Below are 19,680 nucleotides of genomic sequence, written 5' to 3' on the forward strand. Positions count from 1 at the left end.
ATGCCTTGATGCAGAGAGGGAACTGGGCAGGGACCAGGAAGTGACTTTATTGGAAGTGGGGAGAGGGAAAGACTCAGCCCAGCTTCCTTATGCAGAGACTAGGCTGTCTTCCCTCTATCACACATCTTTCCACAAGACGTTTCCCCCACCATAAGTTGTCTGGAGCGCCCTGGGAAGGGCTCTGGCCCCTCCCACTTAAAAGACCAGGGTGAGACAGGTGCCTGAGATGGCAAGCTGTCCATAAAGTGCTCTGATGTGCAGTGGAGCTTCCTGATGAGAACAAGGAACGCTTGGGGTAAGGCAAGGACTGGCAGCAGCCTTCTCTCTCTTCGGACCCTTGCTGGAGGAGTCATGGAGACCCTACGCATGTCTTTCCTGATGCACATTTCTTGGCATTCATGCTACTGTCTCCTTTCCCTTCTTGGACCCGGAGGACGAGACCTCTTATTTCTTTGTGGCTCTTGATAGATGTTTCTTCCGTGTTGTTTTCATACTCCTGGAGATCCAAGCCTTCAGATCTGGTACTCCCAGCCTTCCCCATCTTCCAGGCCCCGGTTGACCTTCCCTCGCAGGTCCCTCCTCAGGGTCCCTTGCCGAAGCCTCTCCCAGTTAGTGCTGCTGCGGGAAGTACTTCGAGACACAGAGGGTGTAGGGAAGGACAGGTAGGCGCCAAAGGGCCTGGGCAGCTCCAGCTTTTCCCCTGAGTCTTTGTCTAAGTCCTCAGAGCAGTAGCCGTCGGGCTGCTGGAAGGCCCGCGCATAACGTCGGATCCGCTGCCGGTTGAGATCCTGCCTGTCTTCCACCCTGGAGAGTGCGGGAGGCAAGAGTTAGAGGGTACAGGAGTGGAAGAACAGATCCAAAACCTCACCACTTGTCTCCTGCCTGCCCCTTGCCCTCCACCCCAACCCTTATCCACCACTGTTGGTAGTTCTATACAAGTGGTGTGGGCACAGGGGCCAACAGCCAGGCCTCAGGGAGCAATAAGTAGGCTTTGGTCCACCAGCTCTGAGGATACTTAAGGGTTCAAGCTCCTAACAGGACCCTTTTCTTAGTAGCCACACAGGGCTTAGGAAGGGCACAGACCTCCACGGTACCCCTGGGAATGAGAGGTCATCTGGGCAGAGAGACACTGTGCCAAGGTGGTCAATCAGGGGGCACCACTTACCTCAGGAACCAGCGATCGCCCAGCCCGTAGTCACGCCCACAGATCCCAGAGCGGGGCCACAGGCAGCGGGGCAGCTTCCTCTCCAGCATCACTGTGGTGGCCACGACCTGCATTTGGGGGACAGAAAAGCAGATCAGGGAAGAAGGACACAGACGGAGAAATGAAGGAGACCGAGAAGAAGGGCAGTGAAAAGAGGGAAGAGGAGGCAGCTCGACAACCAGAAATCTCGGGGGCTGGTGGCTTTCCAGCGCTGGAAGCGCCACTCCTGGACCTAGACGGAGGTGTGAGCTTTGAGCTGCCTCTTCTGCAAAAGAGAGCGGGTGGGGGCGACTTAAGCCACTCTGCACCCGGAGACTGTGAAGCAACGGCAGAGCCAGGCAGGATAGAGCTGCAATGTGAGATCAGGGACAAGAACAAGGAACATCCAAGGGAGTCTTGCGGCCTCCAGAATATTTCGACCCTACATGAAACCTGTTTAGACATGTACACGTCCTGCTTGGAAATCTCCTATCAGTATATATTTTCATGGAGAAAATATTTCCCCAGGCCACCTCCATTTAGCCTCCTTAGGTTTTACTCCATTTTCCGCACAACACATCTAAATGTCTTCCAGTGTTCGGTATTTCTATTTTATTTTTAATTTTGCTGAAATTAATTTTTTTTAGATAAAGTCTTTCCCACATATATTTCTTTTTATTTATTCGAGAGCGACAGACGTAGAGAGAAAGACAGATAGAGGGAGAGAGAGAGAATGGGCGCGCCAGAGCTTCCAGCCACTGCAAACGAACTCCAGACGCGTGCGCCCCCTGTGCATCTGGCTAACATGGGACCTGGGGAACCGAGCCTCGAACCGGGGTCCTTAGGCTTCACAGGCAAGCGCTTAACCGCTAAGCCATCTCTCCAGCTCCCCACATATATTTTAAATGAGGATTTGATTCATTTCACTCTCCTTCGTGGCTGTCACAGTGATCTGACTGAAGACACAAGCTGCTGCTCTCCTATTCTTTCTTAGGAGCAAAGTTCACCAAATGCAGTGTTAGCTTTTTTTTTTTTTTTCTTATTGATTATTCTAGAAAAGAGAGGTTTTAGCTGTTGAGGAAATGGTAAGGGATTCTTTCCTTCCAGAGATTCCAGAATTGCTCTTTTGCTTACTATTATTATTATTATCATTATCATCATCATTATCATCACCACTACCATCATCATCATGCCCACTTGGCATTATTTCGAACTGTGCAATAGCCGTCCAAACATCCACCAGGCTCTAGGCAAGAGCCTGCTTTGGTCTGAGTGTGCTTGCACTAACACTTCCAGCCACCAGAGGGCTCACCTGGGCCCTCCAGAGCTCATCCCTCTCGTGAGCCACCCGCCAGTGGGTGTCGCCCATCATGGCGATGAGAAGGTTGAGCATGAGCAGCGTGGCGATGATGGCAAAGGCGGCGTAGGTGATGCTGTACATGAAGGGCAGGTCCACGTCATAGTTGGCAGGGCCGTCGATGATGGTGAGGAATAGCTCGAAGGTGCTGAACAGTGCCATGGGGTAGTCGTAGAAGTGGCCCAGCTCATCAGGGTCCTCTGTCTGGAAGATGATATAGAAGGCTGCTCCACCCAAGGGGTGAGGGTTACCATGGCAACCGTATCACGACTGGCCCACCCGCCAGGTTATCTGCTGCCTGTTCTATGAGCCCGAGTCATTACCTCAGCGGGGAACAACACACTTTGGCTTATTATACGTGTGTGTGTACTGTGTGGCTATAACCCTCCTGGTCTCAAAAGCCACCCGTCCTTGACACTCCTGAGGACGCTTCCCCTCTGAGGGACCTCCCGTCCTTTCACATCGCGTGGCTTCCTCTGATCCCTGCCGTCCCCACGTCCAGCCAAAAGCTTTCTGTGCCCTATCAGGTCTCCCTGCTCCTCCCTCCACTGGCTAACCATCCAGGACAGGTGAGTTACCTGAAGCAAAGCCCAGGATAACCACAGCCATCAGCCAGCAGAATCTCATCAAGTCACCAAAAATCATCTGGAGGGAGGAGGCCACGAGAGCATCACTCCTTTGGAGCAGTCGCCCCACCCAACAGCAGCAAGCCCACACTCTGAGAGGCCTAGAAGCTCCATACCCAGGCTGTGCTGGAAAACCATGACCTATGGGCTACCTCTACCTGATGTGCCTCTTAAGAATGATTTTTAGCATTCTTAAAGGATAGTTTAAATTTTTTATCGACAGCTTCCAATATTGTAAACAATATTCCATGGTAATGCCCTCCCTTCCCCCACTTTTCCCTTTGAAACTCCACTCTCCATCATATCCTCTCCCCCTCTCAATCTGTCTCTCTTATTTTTATGTGATCTTTTCCTCCTATTATGATGGTCTTGTGTAAAAGAGACATAAGAATATACAACAAAGGAGATAGAGAACTCACAAAGCCTAATATCCTTATTATTCAGCCCAATGCCAACCCCAAACATATTTTCCCACCCTTGGATGGAGAAAGACCTTTCTCTAGGAAGCAAGGCGGGGGGGGAGGGGGCATGGTACCTTTTGGATCATGATGGTGAAGGGACCCAGCATCTGAAATCCTCTGGCAAAATACATGACATTGCACCAGCCCAACACCAAGGCAAAGGACATGGGCACCACCTCTCCGTCTGCATTAGTGAGCCGCATCACCATTGTCACCAGCACCATGAAGGCATATGTGATACTGGAGGGAAGCAAGAAGGAGAAAGTGAGCAGACGGAGATGACGCCAGGGACCTGAGAGCAAACCGGAACAGTCCTCACACGCTCACACATTTAGAATCGGCCTTCACACACTCAGCACCCAGCGTTACATGCCTCACGGGAAAAGGATCTTTGAGCATTCCAGTTCTTTGGAGGCAAGGAATACAGGCAGGGAACTAGGAGACCTAGTGAGATGAGGAATAGGATGGCAGCGAGGTGAAGGAGACTCACATGATGACATGGAAAGGCCCCCCAAGGATGGTCTGTCCAAAGAAGCGAGTGACCCCCAACCTGAAGATGTCTGGAATCTGAGGAGAAGTCAGACACAAAGGGTCTTGTAAACCAGAGCCCAGGCTGGTTTCCAGGGGCAGACAGCCTAACTCTGGGCCTCATGCACACCTCACCTCTACCAGTAAGATGATCACAGCTCCAATGATGCTCACCAGCTCCCCCACCAGCCGGAGGTCATCTGTGGGAGTCACATAGGCCTCCTGGGGGGAAAAATCGTTAAAAAAAAAAAAAAGAAAGAAAAAAATAATGGTCATGCAACGATGGAATCCATGTCTCTGCCCAGGATGCTCTGTTTCCCAAGACTGCCGGCCCCGTGGAGTTCTTCCTGACTCATTAGGTTGAACTCGCCCTGAATTCTACGCTGAGAGTGACAATATGAGTGTTTGTGCTCATCAGTTTTTTTGTGTGTGCCCATCATCAATCAGAGGGGAGAGAGATTTGAGTGAGAGGAGAAAAGCTGGTGTGAAGACAAGGAGGGTGAGAACAAACCGAGAGCTGAGCAGCCCGGCCCATGCGCCACCCGCAGGCTCACCTGAAGTAGCTTCTGCTGCAGGAGGGTGTTGTCCCGGGGGTTGGTGCGGTTCGTGGTCCTGGGCTTGAGGGGTCGGTAGACGCAGCACATGGTGAAGCAGACGATGTACAGCACGTAGATGGCACCCAGCACGCAGAAGTAAGGCCGCCCGTACCTCTTCCACTTGAGGCTCACCAGCTCCTTCATGGGCGTCTGGTCCAAGATCTGGCGAGCCTGTAGCAGGAGGAGCAGAAGACAGTGCCCCCAAGACCACGAGACATGCCCCTCCTCACCAGTGCCTCGGTCTCCAAGGCCTCGTACTTCTCGCTTCTTGGTAGTGACAATGAGCTCCAGCAGGGATTGCTCGTCACCCGAGGAGTCGATTTCTGTGAGGTCGTAGAGGGTGGAGGTCAGTGGCCCGTACGTCCACTGGATGTGTTTCCGCTTCTGCATCAGATGTTGGAACATCTGGAAGAGAGTGGAGGTGGTCAGGCTCCATAAGCAGAGGGGACCTCACAGTCCAGGAAGGACGAAGGACTGGCAAGGACAGCGGAGCGGTCTTCACTTAACGGCCACAGCTTTGGAAAGGGGGTGGGGCAAACATGGCCACACTGAATCCTAGGCTTATCTGCTCCCAAGACATACTGTAGAACCTGGGGGATGTGGGAGATGTGGGTAGAGCACTGCTCTGAGAAGGACAGGTGGATTTGGGCCGTGCACTAGGCCTGGATGGGATCTAAGATGACTTAAGTCCTCAATGGTCTAGTCAGAGTAAATGGGTAAGAAAGGGAACAGACACAAGAACGACATGAGTTTAGAGAGATCCCAGTTAATGCTGAGGATGGGAGGTATTCATGCCCAATTTCTCCCAGCCAGGTAGGATGATAGTCACTGGAGAGACACCTTAGTTAGGGCTGGGGCCTCACCACGGTGTTGCCCTCAACTCCAGCCAGCTTGAAGGGGGTGAGACCCTGGTGGTTGGGTATGAGTTCCAGAGACTGCAGGTGGTCCCCTCCATCATAGGACAGCAGCAGGTTGTACATCTGGCAGGCAAAGGTTTTGTTGGGCTGCAGGGTGAGGATATGCAGGACTGTGTTTCCTGGGGAGGACAGAGGTTGCCATGTGGCCAAAGGCGTAGATAGACTCTGTGATGGTCTCATTCCCATCATAGGCTCTACCCAACACACACACGCTTTCTCTCTCTCTTTCTGAACATCCAGGACTCTCTCCTCATCCCAGCTCTTACCCAGGGAGTCCTGGGCCCGGATGTCAGCTCCGTGCTCAATAAGCAGCCGCACGATCTCCTCGCTGCCCACACAGGCAGCGAAGGACAAAGGGTGCTCCCCTGGGGACACAGAGGGACTCATGGCAGGAGACAGCAGGAGCACAGGAGGAGGGGGCCATTCTGCCCCCAGACACCACAACTTCCTCCTCCTCCTCTTCCTCCTAGGCCTCAACGTGGAGCTTGGGATCACTGGCCCAGCGGGACCAGAGGAAAGGACAGTGCAGAGGGTTGTGGGCGAACCGGCCTCTGGCCCCAGTCCTGAAAGGGCCGCCACGCCCAGCTTCCCAGAAGACACAACTCAGGCCAAGGCCCTCCTCAGCCTGTCCTCCCTCTGTCCCTACCTAGCTGCCACCGCCCCTTCCTCCCAGCCTGGCCCTGGCTCTCACCGTAGTAGATGAGGTTGTGGGGACTGCAGTGGAAGGCAGAGCCTGTAGCTCTGGCAGAGACGCTGGCCCCCCTGGCGAGCAAGGCGCGCACCAGGTTCACATTCTGGTTCATGACTGCGATGTGCAGTGCAGTCTGACCTGGCCCAGGGAGAGCTGTGAGTCACAAACCTGTTCCCAGGACTATGAAGGGATCCCTCCTGTTTGTACCCATAGCTCTTCCCTACAGTAGCCAAAATCAGAGAGTAAAGCCGTTGTGGGAGTTCAGGGATCCTGGAAGATCTAGTTTCTCTCACTTCTCTAAGCCTCTAGTGCACATTAGGGAGGAGATGTTCTAGTGTGCAGTCTGACTTACAGGAAAAGCAACTATGGAGCAGTGACTCGGACGGGAAACACCCAGAAGACTGCCCATCCAGGGCCCTCACCTTCATATAGTTCAGATGTCATGGGCTCAAAGACCAGCTCTGGAGCCGCTTCCATCAGCACCATGGCGGCCTCCAGGTTGTCATAGAGGGCTGCTATGTGCAGGGCTGTCTCTCCCATGGCTCCTGAAATGTAGAGAGGGGGGAAAAGGCCATAAGAAGACTTCTATAGAGAAAGAAAATACGTACCACACAGACTGTAGGTCTTGGGTTCTCTGGGGGAGGCCTGGAGATGGGGAGGCACAGACTGGAAAGACACACTTGAGACTCTAGCCTTACCTCTCTGGTGCACATCACAGCCTTCGAATTTGAGAAGCTTGCTCAGGGCCTGGACATCATTTTCTTTGGCAGCTAGAAGGAGAGGAGACTCCCAGATCCTAGCAGGAAATGGAACATGTTCAAGTTGAGAATGAAGTGATGAAGGCGTCGCTTAGAACACACGGGCCTCGAAAGCAAGAGTCCTTGGTCCCGGCAGGTGAGCCTACTGCTGTGTGGAAGTCACCTGCTCTCTTTGCCTGTCTATCCACTTCACCTGAGCTCACCTTTTACCCATTTAGCCTACACAGAAGAGTGCCATGACTGGCTTCCTAACCCCAGATACCGAGACCAGCCTACCCAGGGCTGGCATATATTATCAGTGCGTATCAGACAAAGACCTTCATGTGAGCACACTTTCATCTCCTGACCTGTTCGCCTCTGGAGTGGTCCTAGTTAAACCTTAGTAGGAGCCCTAAGATTTCCCTCCCTGGTAAGCCTTGTCGTGAATGCATCAGGGGGAGTAAGGACTTTCCTCCCTCATATTTGTGGAGGAAGTCAACATGCAGACACCAGTAGGTTTTCTCCTATTACATAATGCCATGTTTATCCAACCCTTTATGCAGAACCTTTCAATCTCTGCAATTCCCTTTTCCCCGTGGCAATATCTTCTAAGCTCAAAACAAAAGTGGCCCTTGTGAGAAAGCCTAGCTCCAGGCAGTAGCCATTCATTCATACATTCTTTCTTCTCTCCTCATACTTTAATCCCGGCAGCTCTCCTCTTTAAAGCAGGCCCCCTCAGAATCATTAGCATCTTGAATGCATTCATGGGAAATGCATAACCTAGAACACGGAAGTCGGCGGTGGAAGAAAAACCTCAAACTGGTTCTTGTGGAAATTAGCCACTTGAGCCTGGTTCCTGCACGTGAAATTGCTGAAGTAATAAGCCCGAAGCAGGCTTAAGAATCAGCGCGTGCATCAAAGCACAGGACACAAAGTGACCCACCATCCTCAGACCCACGCTCTATGGGGCCTTTAGTGCTCCTTGATTTCCATGGTTACCAGCTGTGAGGACAGATGTCGAGAAAGTGGAGACTCCGATGTCGGAGCATCCTTTCATTGAGTTCCATGTCGATCTGAACATTCTTCTTTTTTGTCCTCGTGGGCTCACTCAATTTTGAATTCATAAGATATTTGTCTTACAGATCCCTGGTCTTTCCTTATTTATCGTTGGCTTTTGAACTACTTCTAGGCACATTTGGCTTCTCTAGCTCCTCTAGTTTTCTCCCAACCAAGACACGTGGATTCCTTCTTACTGACTTTTCCTCCTTCTGTCTGGAGCAATTTGCTTTTTCGCTTTTTTTTTTTGTTTTTTGTTTTTGAGGTAGAGTGTCACTCTAGTGCAGGCTGACCTGGAATTCACTATGGAATCTCAGGGTGGCTTTGAACTCATGGCGATCCTCTTACCTCTGCCTCCCTAGTGCTGGGATGAAAGGTGTGCACCACCATGCCTGGCTAGCAATTTGGTCTTTCTATGGCAGTTGCGTTACTTCCCAAAGCACACGAAGGGAGCGCCTACCCTGATGTCCTGGAAGTGGCAAGAAGCCTAAGGTGAAGCTCGGAGTGGGGATGGGCAATGAGGAGAGGGAGCGGCTCACACCTCCCCAGCCGCAGCCCTCTACCTCCTGACAGGCCCGTGGACAGCCACCAGGACTTATTAGTCATATAAAGGTGTTGCCACTGAGGCCTTTCCTGTCTGTTACCGTGAAATCTCACTAATTCATATCTCTATTTTTTAGCCCTAGTCTCCCTGCGCCCTACCTAAGTCTAGTCCACCCTCTGTGAACCTCTCAGGATCACCTTTCTAAAGGGCAGGGCCGTCCCAGCATACAAAAGGCCAGCGGGTCTTTCGGTGCCCAAGGATATGGAACACTGAGGCCCTTCAAGGATCTTGGTGCGACTACTTTTGCATTCTCCGGTCCACCCCCTCACTCCTTATAACCACCCAGCATTGTGGTGTCCCCGCAAGGCTCAGCACCACAGAGCACACCGTTTTCCCTGAGCCCATGCCCACAAGGCTGTTTTCTCCTAGAATCCACACCCCCACCGCAGAGACCGCCCATTGTCTGCTCTGTGCTCCATGCTGAGGGAAACAGCTTAGCTTGCCTGGACGCTCTCAACACATGACTCAGTACCTGTGCCAAATGGTTCGGCGTTGCTGCCCTCTCTTTCTCTCTCTAGCTCTCTGCCACCCCTAAGCCAACCTTAAACAAATATACAGCCTAAGTGAAAAACAATATGCTTGGTATGCAAACATGGCACAAAACAAGTTTTCTTTTTTTAAAAAAAAAATATGCTGTATATTTGAGAGAGAGAGAAATAGAAAATAAATATGGGCGTGTCAAGGCCTCTTGCCACTGCAAATGCACTCCAGACACATGCACCACTTTGTGTGCCTGGCTTTACGTGGGTACTGGGGAATCAAACCCAGGCCAGCTCACTTTGCAAGCAAGCACCTTTAAGAAACCTCTGAGCCATCTTCCCAGCCCCAGAAGCAGTTTTCTATACCCCCCTCACCACCACCATTACCCCCACCTTTTGCCCAAAGCCCTCGTCAGTAGGTGGGTCAGCACCACCACCAGAATGGGAAGAAGGCCAGCACCCCTCCCGTCCTCCTTTGGGTGTCCTTCACCCTGCCCTTTGGCCTTACTTTTATTCTGGCATCTGGCATCAGATGCTATAAATAGTTTGTGTCTCTTCCCCTGTGCTGGGATTCAAGCAGTTCCCTTATTCCTGACACAACTCTGAGGCCTGTAAATCCCCCATCCACCCAGACACCCCAAGCCTCCATTCCCTATGCATTCATCTCCTTGTGTCTGTTGCTATCCAAATGGGCCTATGAAAGACCCAGTAAAAATCCAAGATGCTCAGCCAAATTTTAATTTTGCATGCCTGCTTTGTTACTATGCCTAGGTCCCATGCACTATTGGGACATGCTTACACTGAGAATTTATCCATTATTTATCTGAATATTTGTCTGGATTGAGCTAGGTGTCTTGTATTTCATCTGGCAATTTCGTCAGGCCACACCCTTGGCGGAGAAATAGCTTCTAATCCAACCCAACAAGGTTTGTAGAAAAATCATCTCCTCTGGCGGTAAACTCCAGAATCCAGAAAAGTGGGGAATGTGGGCTGGGTGGGAAAAAGGGTGTCCAGTGTGTTATAACTTGCAATGACAGCATAGGGCCCCACGGGGATAGCAGAGAGAGCCCTGACATACTTGTCAGGAAGGAGACAGACCCTCCCGCCCCCTCCCCCCCACGATTCTCCACTAACAATCTATCATGCAAGGCTGGACAGCGAGTGAGGGGAAGGGGATAAAGCGAAGCGGTCACAAAACGCCCACTCAGTGCAACCACAAGGAGTTTCCCTGCCCGATGTGTTAACCGTGCCAAGGTGAAGAGACCCTGACTCAGAGACACGATTGCTCACAACCCGCCGAAGAAAGTGGGTTCCTCACAGGAAGGAGAATTAGGAATTCCCTCACATACAAATGTTTTCTAACATCAATAAGTACTCAATTAAGGAAGAAACAAAAGAGGTTAAGCCATTTAAGCTCCCAGTGATTAAGTAGCAAACATAAAACAGCAAATCTGAAATTAGAGCAATAGCAAAAGCATTTCCAAGTTCTAGAATGTTTGGTTTTACTTGGCAATGAATTACAAAACTGACGTCAGGATGGTAGAAACCCAAGGTTGGGGTTCTTGACACAAAACCTAGCATAATTTTGTTTGAAGACTTGAAGTGAGAGTCCTTGACGTCCCTTCTCTGTAACCGCTGCTCCCAGCATTGCATCACTGGGCTCTGTTCTCATGCAAGTGTAAGGTTGTGTTTTCCATGACCATGGGTCTCGTTTTGTCTTTGACGCTGAAACAAGGATCCAGAGAGTCTTGAGAAATGGTTAAATCAGAAAATTAAAGCTATAAAGTCCCCAGAAATCAGGTCAAATTGGTTCATGTAACAGCTGGAGACAGAGGCAGGAACTCTGAAGTGACTTGTCCAAGCAAGTTACAGTCTAAGCCAAGAGACCAGTGTCCCATGAGCCATTTCCCTGTCCTTTGTGTTAATCAGGGGTGGAAGTGGGGAACTCTCCAGGTACACATGGGTCCTGCTGGTTTCTCTGCAAGCATCCTTGCAGATGAGTGTACCCTCTAATGTGATTTGGAGTGGCACACCACATTGTTGCCAGGAGCATACGTCCCCACTTCCATGGGATTCGCTTATGTTAGGAGGAAGTTTTCATCCCTGCCTACTCCTATTGCCACTGAAAGTTTTCTTTTTAATCCTGGTTATTTCTTTTAATCACAACAGTCCCATTTGTTCAATGTGCCCTTTAGTTTCCAAACTATGTCTCTCCTTGGCTGTCTTCAGTCATCTAATGTGACTTGACCAAGTCCCTCATGTTATAGAAAAAGAACCGAGTCAACACAGTCAAATTACTGGAAGAAGATCACACAGGGTTAAAAGGCAGACTGCTCTGTCAAGAACATAGCCCCAGGCGCTTACCACTAAATTATGTGGCTCTTCGAGTTTTATGGCTCCTCCTGATTTTTTCCTGGGAGGTGGGGGTGGGGGGCAGGCCCAGACCACAGATGGGAAAGAGCAGTCATGTGTAGGGAGATGGCATGCACTGGGCACTCACTGGGTACTTGTAGGCCTCCTTGCTCCAGCTCAGAGTGCCAGCAATGAGATGAGGAAGTCAAAATCTGGAGAAAGTGGTGATTGAGAGACTTAGAGCCAACATGGTTTTTTTCTTTCTTCCTTTCTTTTTTCTTTCTTTCTTTCTTTTTCTCCTAATGGCCACAAGTCCTTTAGGCAAAGACATCTCCCCGGATAAGTGTGTATGTTTCTCAAGAAAACAGTGGGAAGTTGGCAGGATGGTTCCAGAACTTGGTTTCTACAGACACTTCAATTCTCATATATTCATACGATAACCAGTAACATGGCTGTTTGTCCTCTTGGGGAGAGAAAGAGCCAATAGGGGAGGGGCAGGGAGTCAGCTACTGTGAGCCTCCTTTCACACCCCATATGGGCAGGAATGAGATATGAGAGACATATAGAAGCTTCCTCCTCCACTCCCTTCATTTGTTTATACCCTTCTCATGACCTGATTCACAGCGATTACTTTTAACCCAAGTCCAGTCTTTCTCCTGGTACCTGAGGAAGATGGGTTCCAGGATATCCCCACACCACCCCCACCCTCATCCAAAAATCCGCACATGCTCAAGTCCTTTCTACACAGTGATATAATATTCTTACAAACGTCACAAAATCTCCTTGTATGCTTTAAGGCAGGGACTCACTCTGCAGCCCATACTATCCTAGATCTCACAATGGCTTAGCCCAGGTTAGCCTAAAACCCATGGTGCTCCTCCTGCCTCAGCCTCCCAAACGCAGGGATGACAGTCAGGAACCACCACACACGTCTTGTTTATTATTTTCGTTGTGGAGACAGGGCTTCATCATGTGACTCAGGCTGGCCTCAAGTTCACCCAAGCCCCTGCCTCAACCTCCCCAGGGCTGGGATTCCAGGCACACACCACCATCCCAGCTTCCAGCTGTATATCTTAAATCATCTCAAGACAGTTTATAGTACCAGATACAATGTAAATGCTATGTAAATTGCTGCTGCACTGTGGCTGAGGGAATGGTGACAGGGAGGAAGGGCTGTATATGCAGGAGAGATGCAAACACCGTGACTCACTGCCGAGCTCCTGTCAGCAACCACACAGCCTGGCTCTCTTCATATCGTCTCTCCGAGGCAGACTTCATCCACAGCTGCGGAAGGCCAACTGTGCGTGCACCCTGATATATTTTGCCCCTTAGCAGACAAGTCTTTTGAGAAGCAAGAAATGTATGTATATTAATTTCCCACAAACTGAGTGTGGCGTGTTATGCTTGATCAACGTTTATTGCCTTGAATATCAGGAAATGGGAAAGTTCAAGTCAGAGGGAGAGGTGATCTGGAAGCAACGAGAGAAAGCTGAGAGTACAGCTATCTATGAGTGTTAAATTTGAGGGCAGGTGGCATGACTAAGACCCAAGATATGCTTTCTATAGAGGGAGAATGGGCCACCTCTGGTCATCTTACAGAGCCCTCAAAGTCTTCCCTTCCCATTGAACCACCCTCCACTACACAGAATCCCACCTGAGCCCACCGGAAGCTTCCCTCTAGGCCCTCCTCTTGGGATCTGGGCCTGACTCATTCCTACAGACAGGACATGATTTATTTCCATGGAAATTAGGTAATGGTATTGTGCAGAGCCCCACATCGGCTCACTCTCCACCTGCCCACAGTGCTTTTATCTGGCCATCCTTGGCTCAGTTCATCGTTAGCGTGTTTGCTCTCTGTTTACTTGACTATGCAGACTAGGAAACTCCCAAAGCAATTTTCAGCTCCTTCTGGGAAACACCCACCCAAACACGCTACTGTGCAGGAAGAAGGAGGTTAAAAACGGGTAGAAAACAGGTGAGAATGAGGAAAACAGAGCAGGAATTGGAGGGAAGAGGCCTCTGACTGATCACATCAGGTCTTCCTGTCCCAAGAGTTGCTGTGGAAGCTTACCAGACAGTCAGAAGAACAAACAGGAGCAGACAAGAAGTGTGCAAACAACCTATTTTTAGCCAGGCTGCAAATCCTCCTCTATGTCCGACGCAGGGGACACGAGAATCTTATCTACCCTGTCAAGTTCCCATACCTTTTTGTACTTTGTGCCTGTTACCCCCAGCCACAGAGTCCTAAGAGTGGGAAGAGGATGTGTAGAGCCAGTGAAGAGCTCATCTCTAACAACAATGCCATTCTGTTGCCCCAAGATGTCATCAGCCAGACATGTGCCCTAGCCCCCACTCTCCCAGGCCTGGGGGGGAAATGAGGTGGGTGGCTGGTTTGAAAGACAGGAAAGCCACAACTCCAAGAAGAGGCATATCCCCAGCATGGAATGCTTGAACAAAAGAAGAGGAAACCCCAGGCAGCCTTCATGCCAAGCTGAGACAGGCCTCTTCATTCAGACATGGAGAACCCTTAGACAGAAACCTTAGCCTTTCCTCTGTGGAGTCACTTGATACCTCCTTAAGGGCCCAGAGCAAAGCTCAGAAAAGCAGAACTTCCTTCTGGCTTGTTACCAACTGGGTGGGAAAACCCATTGTCAGTCTCTGAGAAGAGACCACACACAGGATGACCCCCAGAACTCAAAGATCCCCTTCTCTGCTTCTGCTCACCAAAGCCAGGCTAGACTGCCATGCAGAGCAGGAATGGGCATCAAGTGAATCTAATGACCTTTTCAGGCACTAGAAGCAAAATGGGAAATGTCCAAAGGGCGCAGACTCCATAGTCAGTCCAATACCCCAGCCAGAAGGGGAGCATATTGAACATAGGTCTTCAGAACCTCTGGCATTGTGGCCAGGGTTCCACTTCATCCCTCAATTGAAAGATAGACATTTAAGGGCTGGGTCTGAGTTTTGTGGAGTTTCAGATCTCCCTCATGCCTTTGTCAAAGTTTGATTGAGAGAAGTGTGCAGGAATGTTAAGTATTTTCACATTTTGTGATTGCTTCATATGTGTTCAATCATGAATTATTCCATCATTCACTCTGATGTGCACAAACACATGATATATAAATCATGCATTTTTTTCCCAGACACTGTTATAGAAGCTAGTGTGTGTGTGTGTGTGTGTGTGTGTGTGTGTGTGTGTGTGTGGAGAGAGAGAGAGAGAGAGAGAGAGAGAGAGAGAGAGAGAGAGAGAGAGAGAGACAAAGCATTGTCCTGACCTAAAACCACCTTTTGGGAGGAGGGTTTTTAAGGGCCAGTGAGATGCCTACCTGCTAGAGAGGAACTCATAAGAGGCCTGCGGAATTGAATGGGACCTCATAGATTACTAACACCTGTGCCTAGGCAGACACTCCTCTTCTACTTGGCATCCTGGGCTGCTAACAAAGTGATCCCAAGGAATGAAGCCCAGGCCTGGAAACACAGCTGTCCAGTCAGGGGTACCGAGGGCACACTGGATGCCAGTGGGGGACGAGAGTGGGAGGAGAGTTAGCTGCAGAGGGGGCAGAGGCAGATGGTGAGCTTACCTCTTCTGTTGCAGCAGATTCTGTTCATCTCGGCTCTGAGCCCAGGACTCTTGTCTGTGGAACCATCTGCAGAACTTGTTCCATAGGCAGAGTATTAACCCTTTCTCCTTGGGCAGTGACCACCCCATGGGGTAGAGGACCTGCTCTTTGAGGGGTTGAGGCTGAGGCCAGACCCTGACTGGGCTCGGCCTTGGGGCCACATTGGGACCCCCAAGAGCCGGCCTACCCTCTCGCTGTAGAGGTCCCGTCTCCTACTTCTCCCCTGAGGCCTGCCGAGGCTCCCTGGGACTGTCTGCAAAGGGTTCCTGCTTTGTTCCACTTGGCAGAGCTGGGGATCTGCTGGGCTTGTCTACCTGTAGCTCCTGTTGGGAGTGAGCAGGAGCTGTGTGGGCACTCCCTCCCTCCTCCCAAATTACCTGAGATTTAAAGAGACAGGCCCTGAAGTCCTGCCTACTCTCTCCGCCCCAGGACTCTCCTCCTGCCGCTAGGCCTTAGAGGAGATTAGAGAGCTGACCCCTGGACTTTGGGACACCCAGTGACCCTTTTTCTAGGAAGGCCTGGACAGGTCAGGCTCACCTGAGGATTTGTAAGCAGTCAGGAGGAGGGGGAGAAGTCAGAGTAGGCCATTCCCAGGAAGGGTCCCCAGGAGAGAGCCTCCAATCTCCCTGTGCCTCCCCTATGCATGTCCTGAAGGTTTAAGTTTCCTTAACGCTGGAGGTTAAATCTCTTGCTGTTGCATGTCTCCGAGCAAACAGACATATAAACAGCAAATATTATTCATTCTAACCCACTTGGAGTTAGCAACAGATAATAAGTGTAAATTTTTTTTTTTTTTTTTTTTTTTGCTTCACAAGAGACTGGCGCATTCTCTGATAGACAATCACAACCTTTGCTTTTTGGGGTGTGAGCTGGCTCCGCCGCTGACACCACTTAGAGATGTGACATCCATTCCAGGGTACAAAATCTATGTGGCACAACCTGCCTGTAGTGGCGGGTAGGTTGTCAGATACGATGTAGGACGGTCGCAGTAAGGTGACACCTGTCTGTAATTTTAACACTCAAAAAAAAAAAAAATGATGCTGATGCGTTAGAGGCCAGCCTAGGCTACATAGTGAGACCTCCCTCAAAATTAGTGAAAAATAAACCAGTTAGGTATGAATTTCAAATGAACAACAAAGAAAATATTTTGATAAATATATCTACCCAGAACATTTTATCTGACAGTGCTTCAGTAGATCCAATGTTGATGCATCGCTCCCTGTGCTGGGCCTGTTCATTGAGTGTGCGCAGTTCATTGAGTGTGCCCACACAAACTCACAACGAACTTGTGATCCAGGTACCATACAGATTCTACCCATGGGAAAAGCTGTAACTCAAAGCGCTAAGTTTCCGTCAACAATTTGAGTCTCAGAACTGGGAGAGGCGAGCCAGCTTCAACTCTGACACTGAGACCCTTCTCATTTCCACATCACAAAGCGCCCACTTTAATGGACAAGCTGAGGTTTTCCAAAGGCAAGGCAACTCCCTCAGATACGAAAGGTTGCAGCCTCAAGCACAGGCCTCCTTGCCCACAGCCCTGAACTTCAACAGAGCTCATCCCCAGGCACCCCTAGCTCATCTTCCCACACGGGGGGGGGGGGGGGCGGGGGGCTTGGTATATGGGGGGAGGAGAGTGAGTGGAAGCTGTGGCTTATCCAAGGTCCCCCTGACATGGGGGGTGTCCTGATTAGCCAAGGTGTCAGCTGGATGTTCAAAGTCACAGGTGTCCAAGGGTCACTCTCCATCTTCAAGTCTGTTTTTTTTCTTGTGTGTCCCATTCCAATAGCAGAAAGGTGTCGTGAGGGGAGTGTGGGTGTGTATAGCACTCAGGGGCAACATATGAAACATGTATGTAATGTGTGTTTTGTACGCGTTATGTGGTCTATGTGTGTTGTGCCTGTGTAATATCAGCCCACACTTGATATGTTTGGTATGTGATAAGTTTGTGATATACATACATTCACACATGTGTTTGGTATAGGATGTGTATGTAGTATGTGTGTAACAGTGAGGTGGGTATTTTGCATCATATATGTTGTGAGGGTCAGGATGTGTGCACATGCTCAGACATGTGTGTGGGGAGAGTGGGTTGAAGGACTTGGAAAGTGGGATGCCCCTGTGAATGGGGTACGGAAGAGCCACCTTCAAACGGCAAGGTCCGTGCGTTTCTGCGCTTGGGCCTAAGGCCAGGCCATTGAGCCCTGAGCAAACAATGCACTTCGATTAGCTGCCTTCCCCACCCACCTAGGGGTCAGTGGGTTCGAGCTGGGTGGGAGGAAGGTACTAGAATCCAAACCTTGAACCCAGGACCTTTGTGCCCATTAAACCAAGTGTTTCTCTGCCGCCAAGCCACTCCACCTTCTCTGTCCCCTTCAGCTCCAGGACAAGACCCCAGTCTTAGTCCCTGGCTGGGGGAGGAGGTAGTGTGGGGAGGTGTGTGTCAGGGAAGCGCCAGCAGGCAGCCCTTTTCTAACACCCGTTTCCCTTCCTCAGCTTCTTTCGCTGACATTGCTATCGGGCGGGTCACCTGCAGATGGAATGATGAGAGTCGACTCAAAATGAGGTGGAGGCAGACAGAAGAGATGGCGTAGCTCACTGGGCATGACCTGAGACACCACAGTTTTCTCAGTCCTTAGACCCCAAGTCATGTTCTTAGGAGAGCGGGGGTAGTAGACCAGGTGCTGGTGTGACAGCGCCTCTCCTTCACTGCCAGTCTCACAGCTGATGGTTTTGTCCATCCCCTGTGCCTCCTGGATTGCTGGTTCTCGGGGCACAGGAGTATTATGAGGATGGCAAGACCCTGTCCCCATGCCATGCCCAGGCCACACTGCAGCCCAAAGCCAGAGAGCGACCCTCCTGCAGCGTGGGGTCTGTGGTGAGCTGAGGGGACCTGAGGGAGAGTGGAGCTCCTGGCAGGCCTCGATCACAGGGAGGGGTCGGTGGGAGCTGCCTTGCACTCTCTTGAAGTCCCTTGCCATAACTCAAAACCTAAGGATCTGTGACACCGAGTCAGTTGCCAGGTCTCCCCCACACCCCGTGGTGTGAGGGGGAGGAGAGCAGGCTGAGAGACTGTGCGGCAGCAGCTCACGGCGTCTGCTTTTGCCGTGGACTGACCCTCCGACCCTAAGCAAGCTGAGGTCCTCAGGAGACCACCCGAATGGGCAGCCGGGTGGGCAGCCAGAGCATAACCAACCTCCTCTGAGGACCTCACCCAGAGCGCTGGAGGTGTTTTGGAGGGGACAGGGTATGATTAGGACACCTAGTCTAATTTAGGGCACAGGGACCCGGCATTCAGATTTCTGCATCTGGGTAAGGTTTCTGGACCCATGCACTGTGGATACTGAATAAATGGTTCTTTGCTCTTGGGCCTGACATAGGCATCTGACAAATTTAGCAGCATGAACTCCTCAGTTGAGACAACCAAATTGTCTTTAGATATTGCCAATGTCCCCCAAGAAGCAAAATTATTTTCCATTGAGAAGCACTGATTGAGTGAAAAAAAGTTATATGTGTGTGTTTGTGTGTATGTGTAAATGTGATAGGTATTACATGTGTGGTATAAATGTTACATATTGTTTGTCATATGTGCTATAGTGGGACATGTGCATATATGTGTCTGCACTGTTTCGTGATGAGTGGTTTATACATGCGTGTACTGTATGCATATATATACCTGGTGCCTATGTGTGTGTTGTATGTGTGTTGCATGCTGTGCATGGTGAGCACATGTGTATGCATTGAGCGTGTGTATTGTATGTGGTAAATGATGTAAATACATGTGTGAGCTGTGTCTGTACGTGCCTGTGTACCTGTGCCTAAGATTCCATGTTGTCTCTGCTGGTCCCTTGATTTCTTTCTTCCTATTGCTGTCTATCTCTTCCTCTCTCTGGTCCCAGTGTCCTTTCTCCCCCGGGCACTTTCCTGGAGCCCTCCTGAGGGCTGTTTCAGGGCACTGTGGTCAGCAGCCAGCTTCAGGGGCTATGAGGATAAAGCCAGGGCAGGGCAGTAAGGCCAGCGAGGTCAGAGCCAGAGCTCAGTCAGCGTGGAGTTTGTTCCAGTCACTGGGTTCAAAGCCTTGAGTGCCAGCTCATAAAGCCAGAGGAGGAGGCCTGGAAAGCTTAGCCGGTGAGTAGACGGACACACACACACACACGCATGCACACCCACATGCTATGCATGTGCACGCATGTGCACGCACACAGGAGCACCTTCCAGGGGCCGTCATGTTGACTGGGAGGTCAGAGCACTGCGCTTTAAGGCTGGCTGTCACTCCCCTGTCTGTGTGGATGACACTTTATGTTGAAACCCTCCAAGGTCCTTTTCCACCCAAACATCCTGTAATTCTGAAGAAATAGGAGTCACATGTGGTTTCATGTGTACACAGAGACACTTCAGCTTTCACGTTTCAGGAGGCCTAATGCAGAACCATTAGACCCTTTCCCCAGAAAGCTCCCTTGTGCCTCTTGGTCAATC

General features: G+C 50.6%; 1 protein-coding gene across 4 annotated transcripts; it reads right to left on the bottom strand.

The window, feature by feature from the left end:
- Positions 1 to 23: 23 nt before the first annotated feature.
- LOC101612876 (transient receptor potential cation channel subfamily V member 6) lies at positions 24 to 15,488 on the bottom strand. 4 transcript variants are annotated; one of them, XM_045160626.1, is made up of 15 exons: positions 15,169 to 15,488; positions 7,058 to 7,155; positions 6,782 to 6,904; positions 6,360 to 6,497; positions 5,935 to 6,033; positions 5,615 to 5,787; positions 5,010 to 5,156; positions 4,710 to 4,922; positions 4,330 to 4,377; positions 4,118 to 4,194; positions 3,702 to 3,867; positions 3,119 to 3,185; positions 2,496 to 2,764; positions 1,166 to 1,272; positions 24 to 804 (listed from the first exon to the last, which is right to left on the bottom strand). In XM_045160626.1, the coding sequence occupies exons 1-15, from the start codon at positions 15,294 to 15,296 to the stop codon at positions 513 to 515; spliced, it is 2,145 nt and encodes a 714-aa protein (XP_045016561.1). In that variant the 5' UTR covers positions 15,297 to 15,488; the 3' UTR covers positions 24 to 512. The 4 variants fall into 4 exon arrangements, with proteins under 4 accessions (XP_045016561.1, XP_004661210.1, XP_045016562.1 ...); XM_004661153.2 differs by having other exon boundaries at positions 4,291 to 4,377; XM_045160627.1 differs by lacking the exon at positions 15,169 to 15,488 and adding an exon at positions 12,798 to 12,924 and having other exon boundaries at positions 4,291 to 4,377.
- Between the last annotated feature and the right edge of the window lie 4,192 nt (positions 15,489 to 19,680).

The sequence above is a fragment of the Jaculus jaculus genome, chromosome 10 (assembly GCF_020740685.1).
Source record: "Jaculus jaculus isolate mJacJac1 chromosome 10, mJacJac1.mat.Y.cur, whole genome shotgun sequence".
In the NCBI taxonomy this organism is placed as follows: Eukaryota; Metazoa; Chordata; class Mammalia; order Rodentia; family Dipodidae; genus Jaculus; species Jaculus jaculus.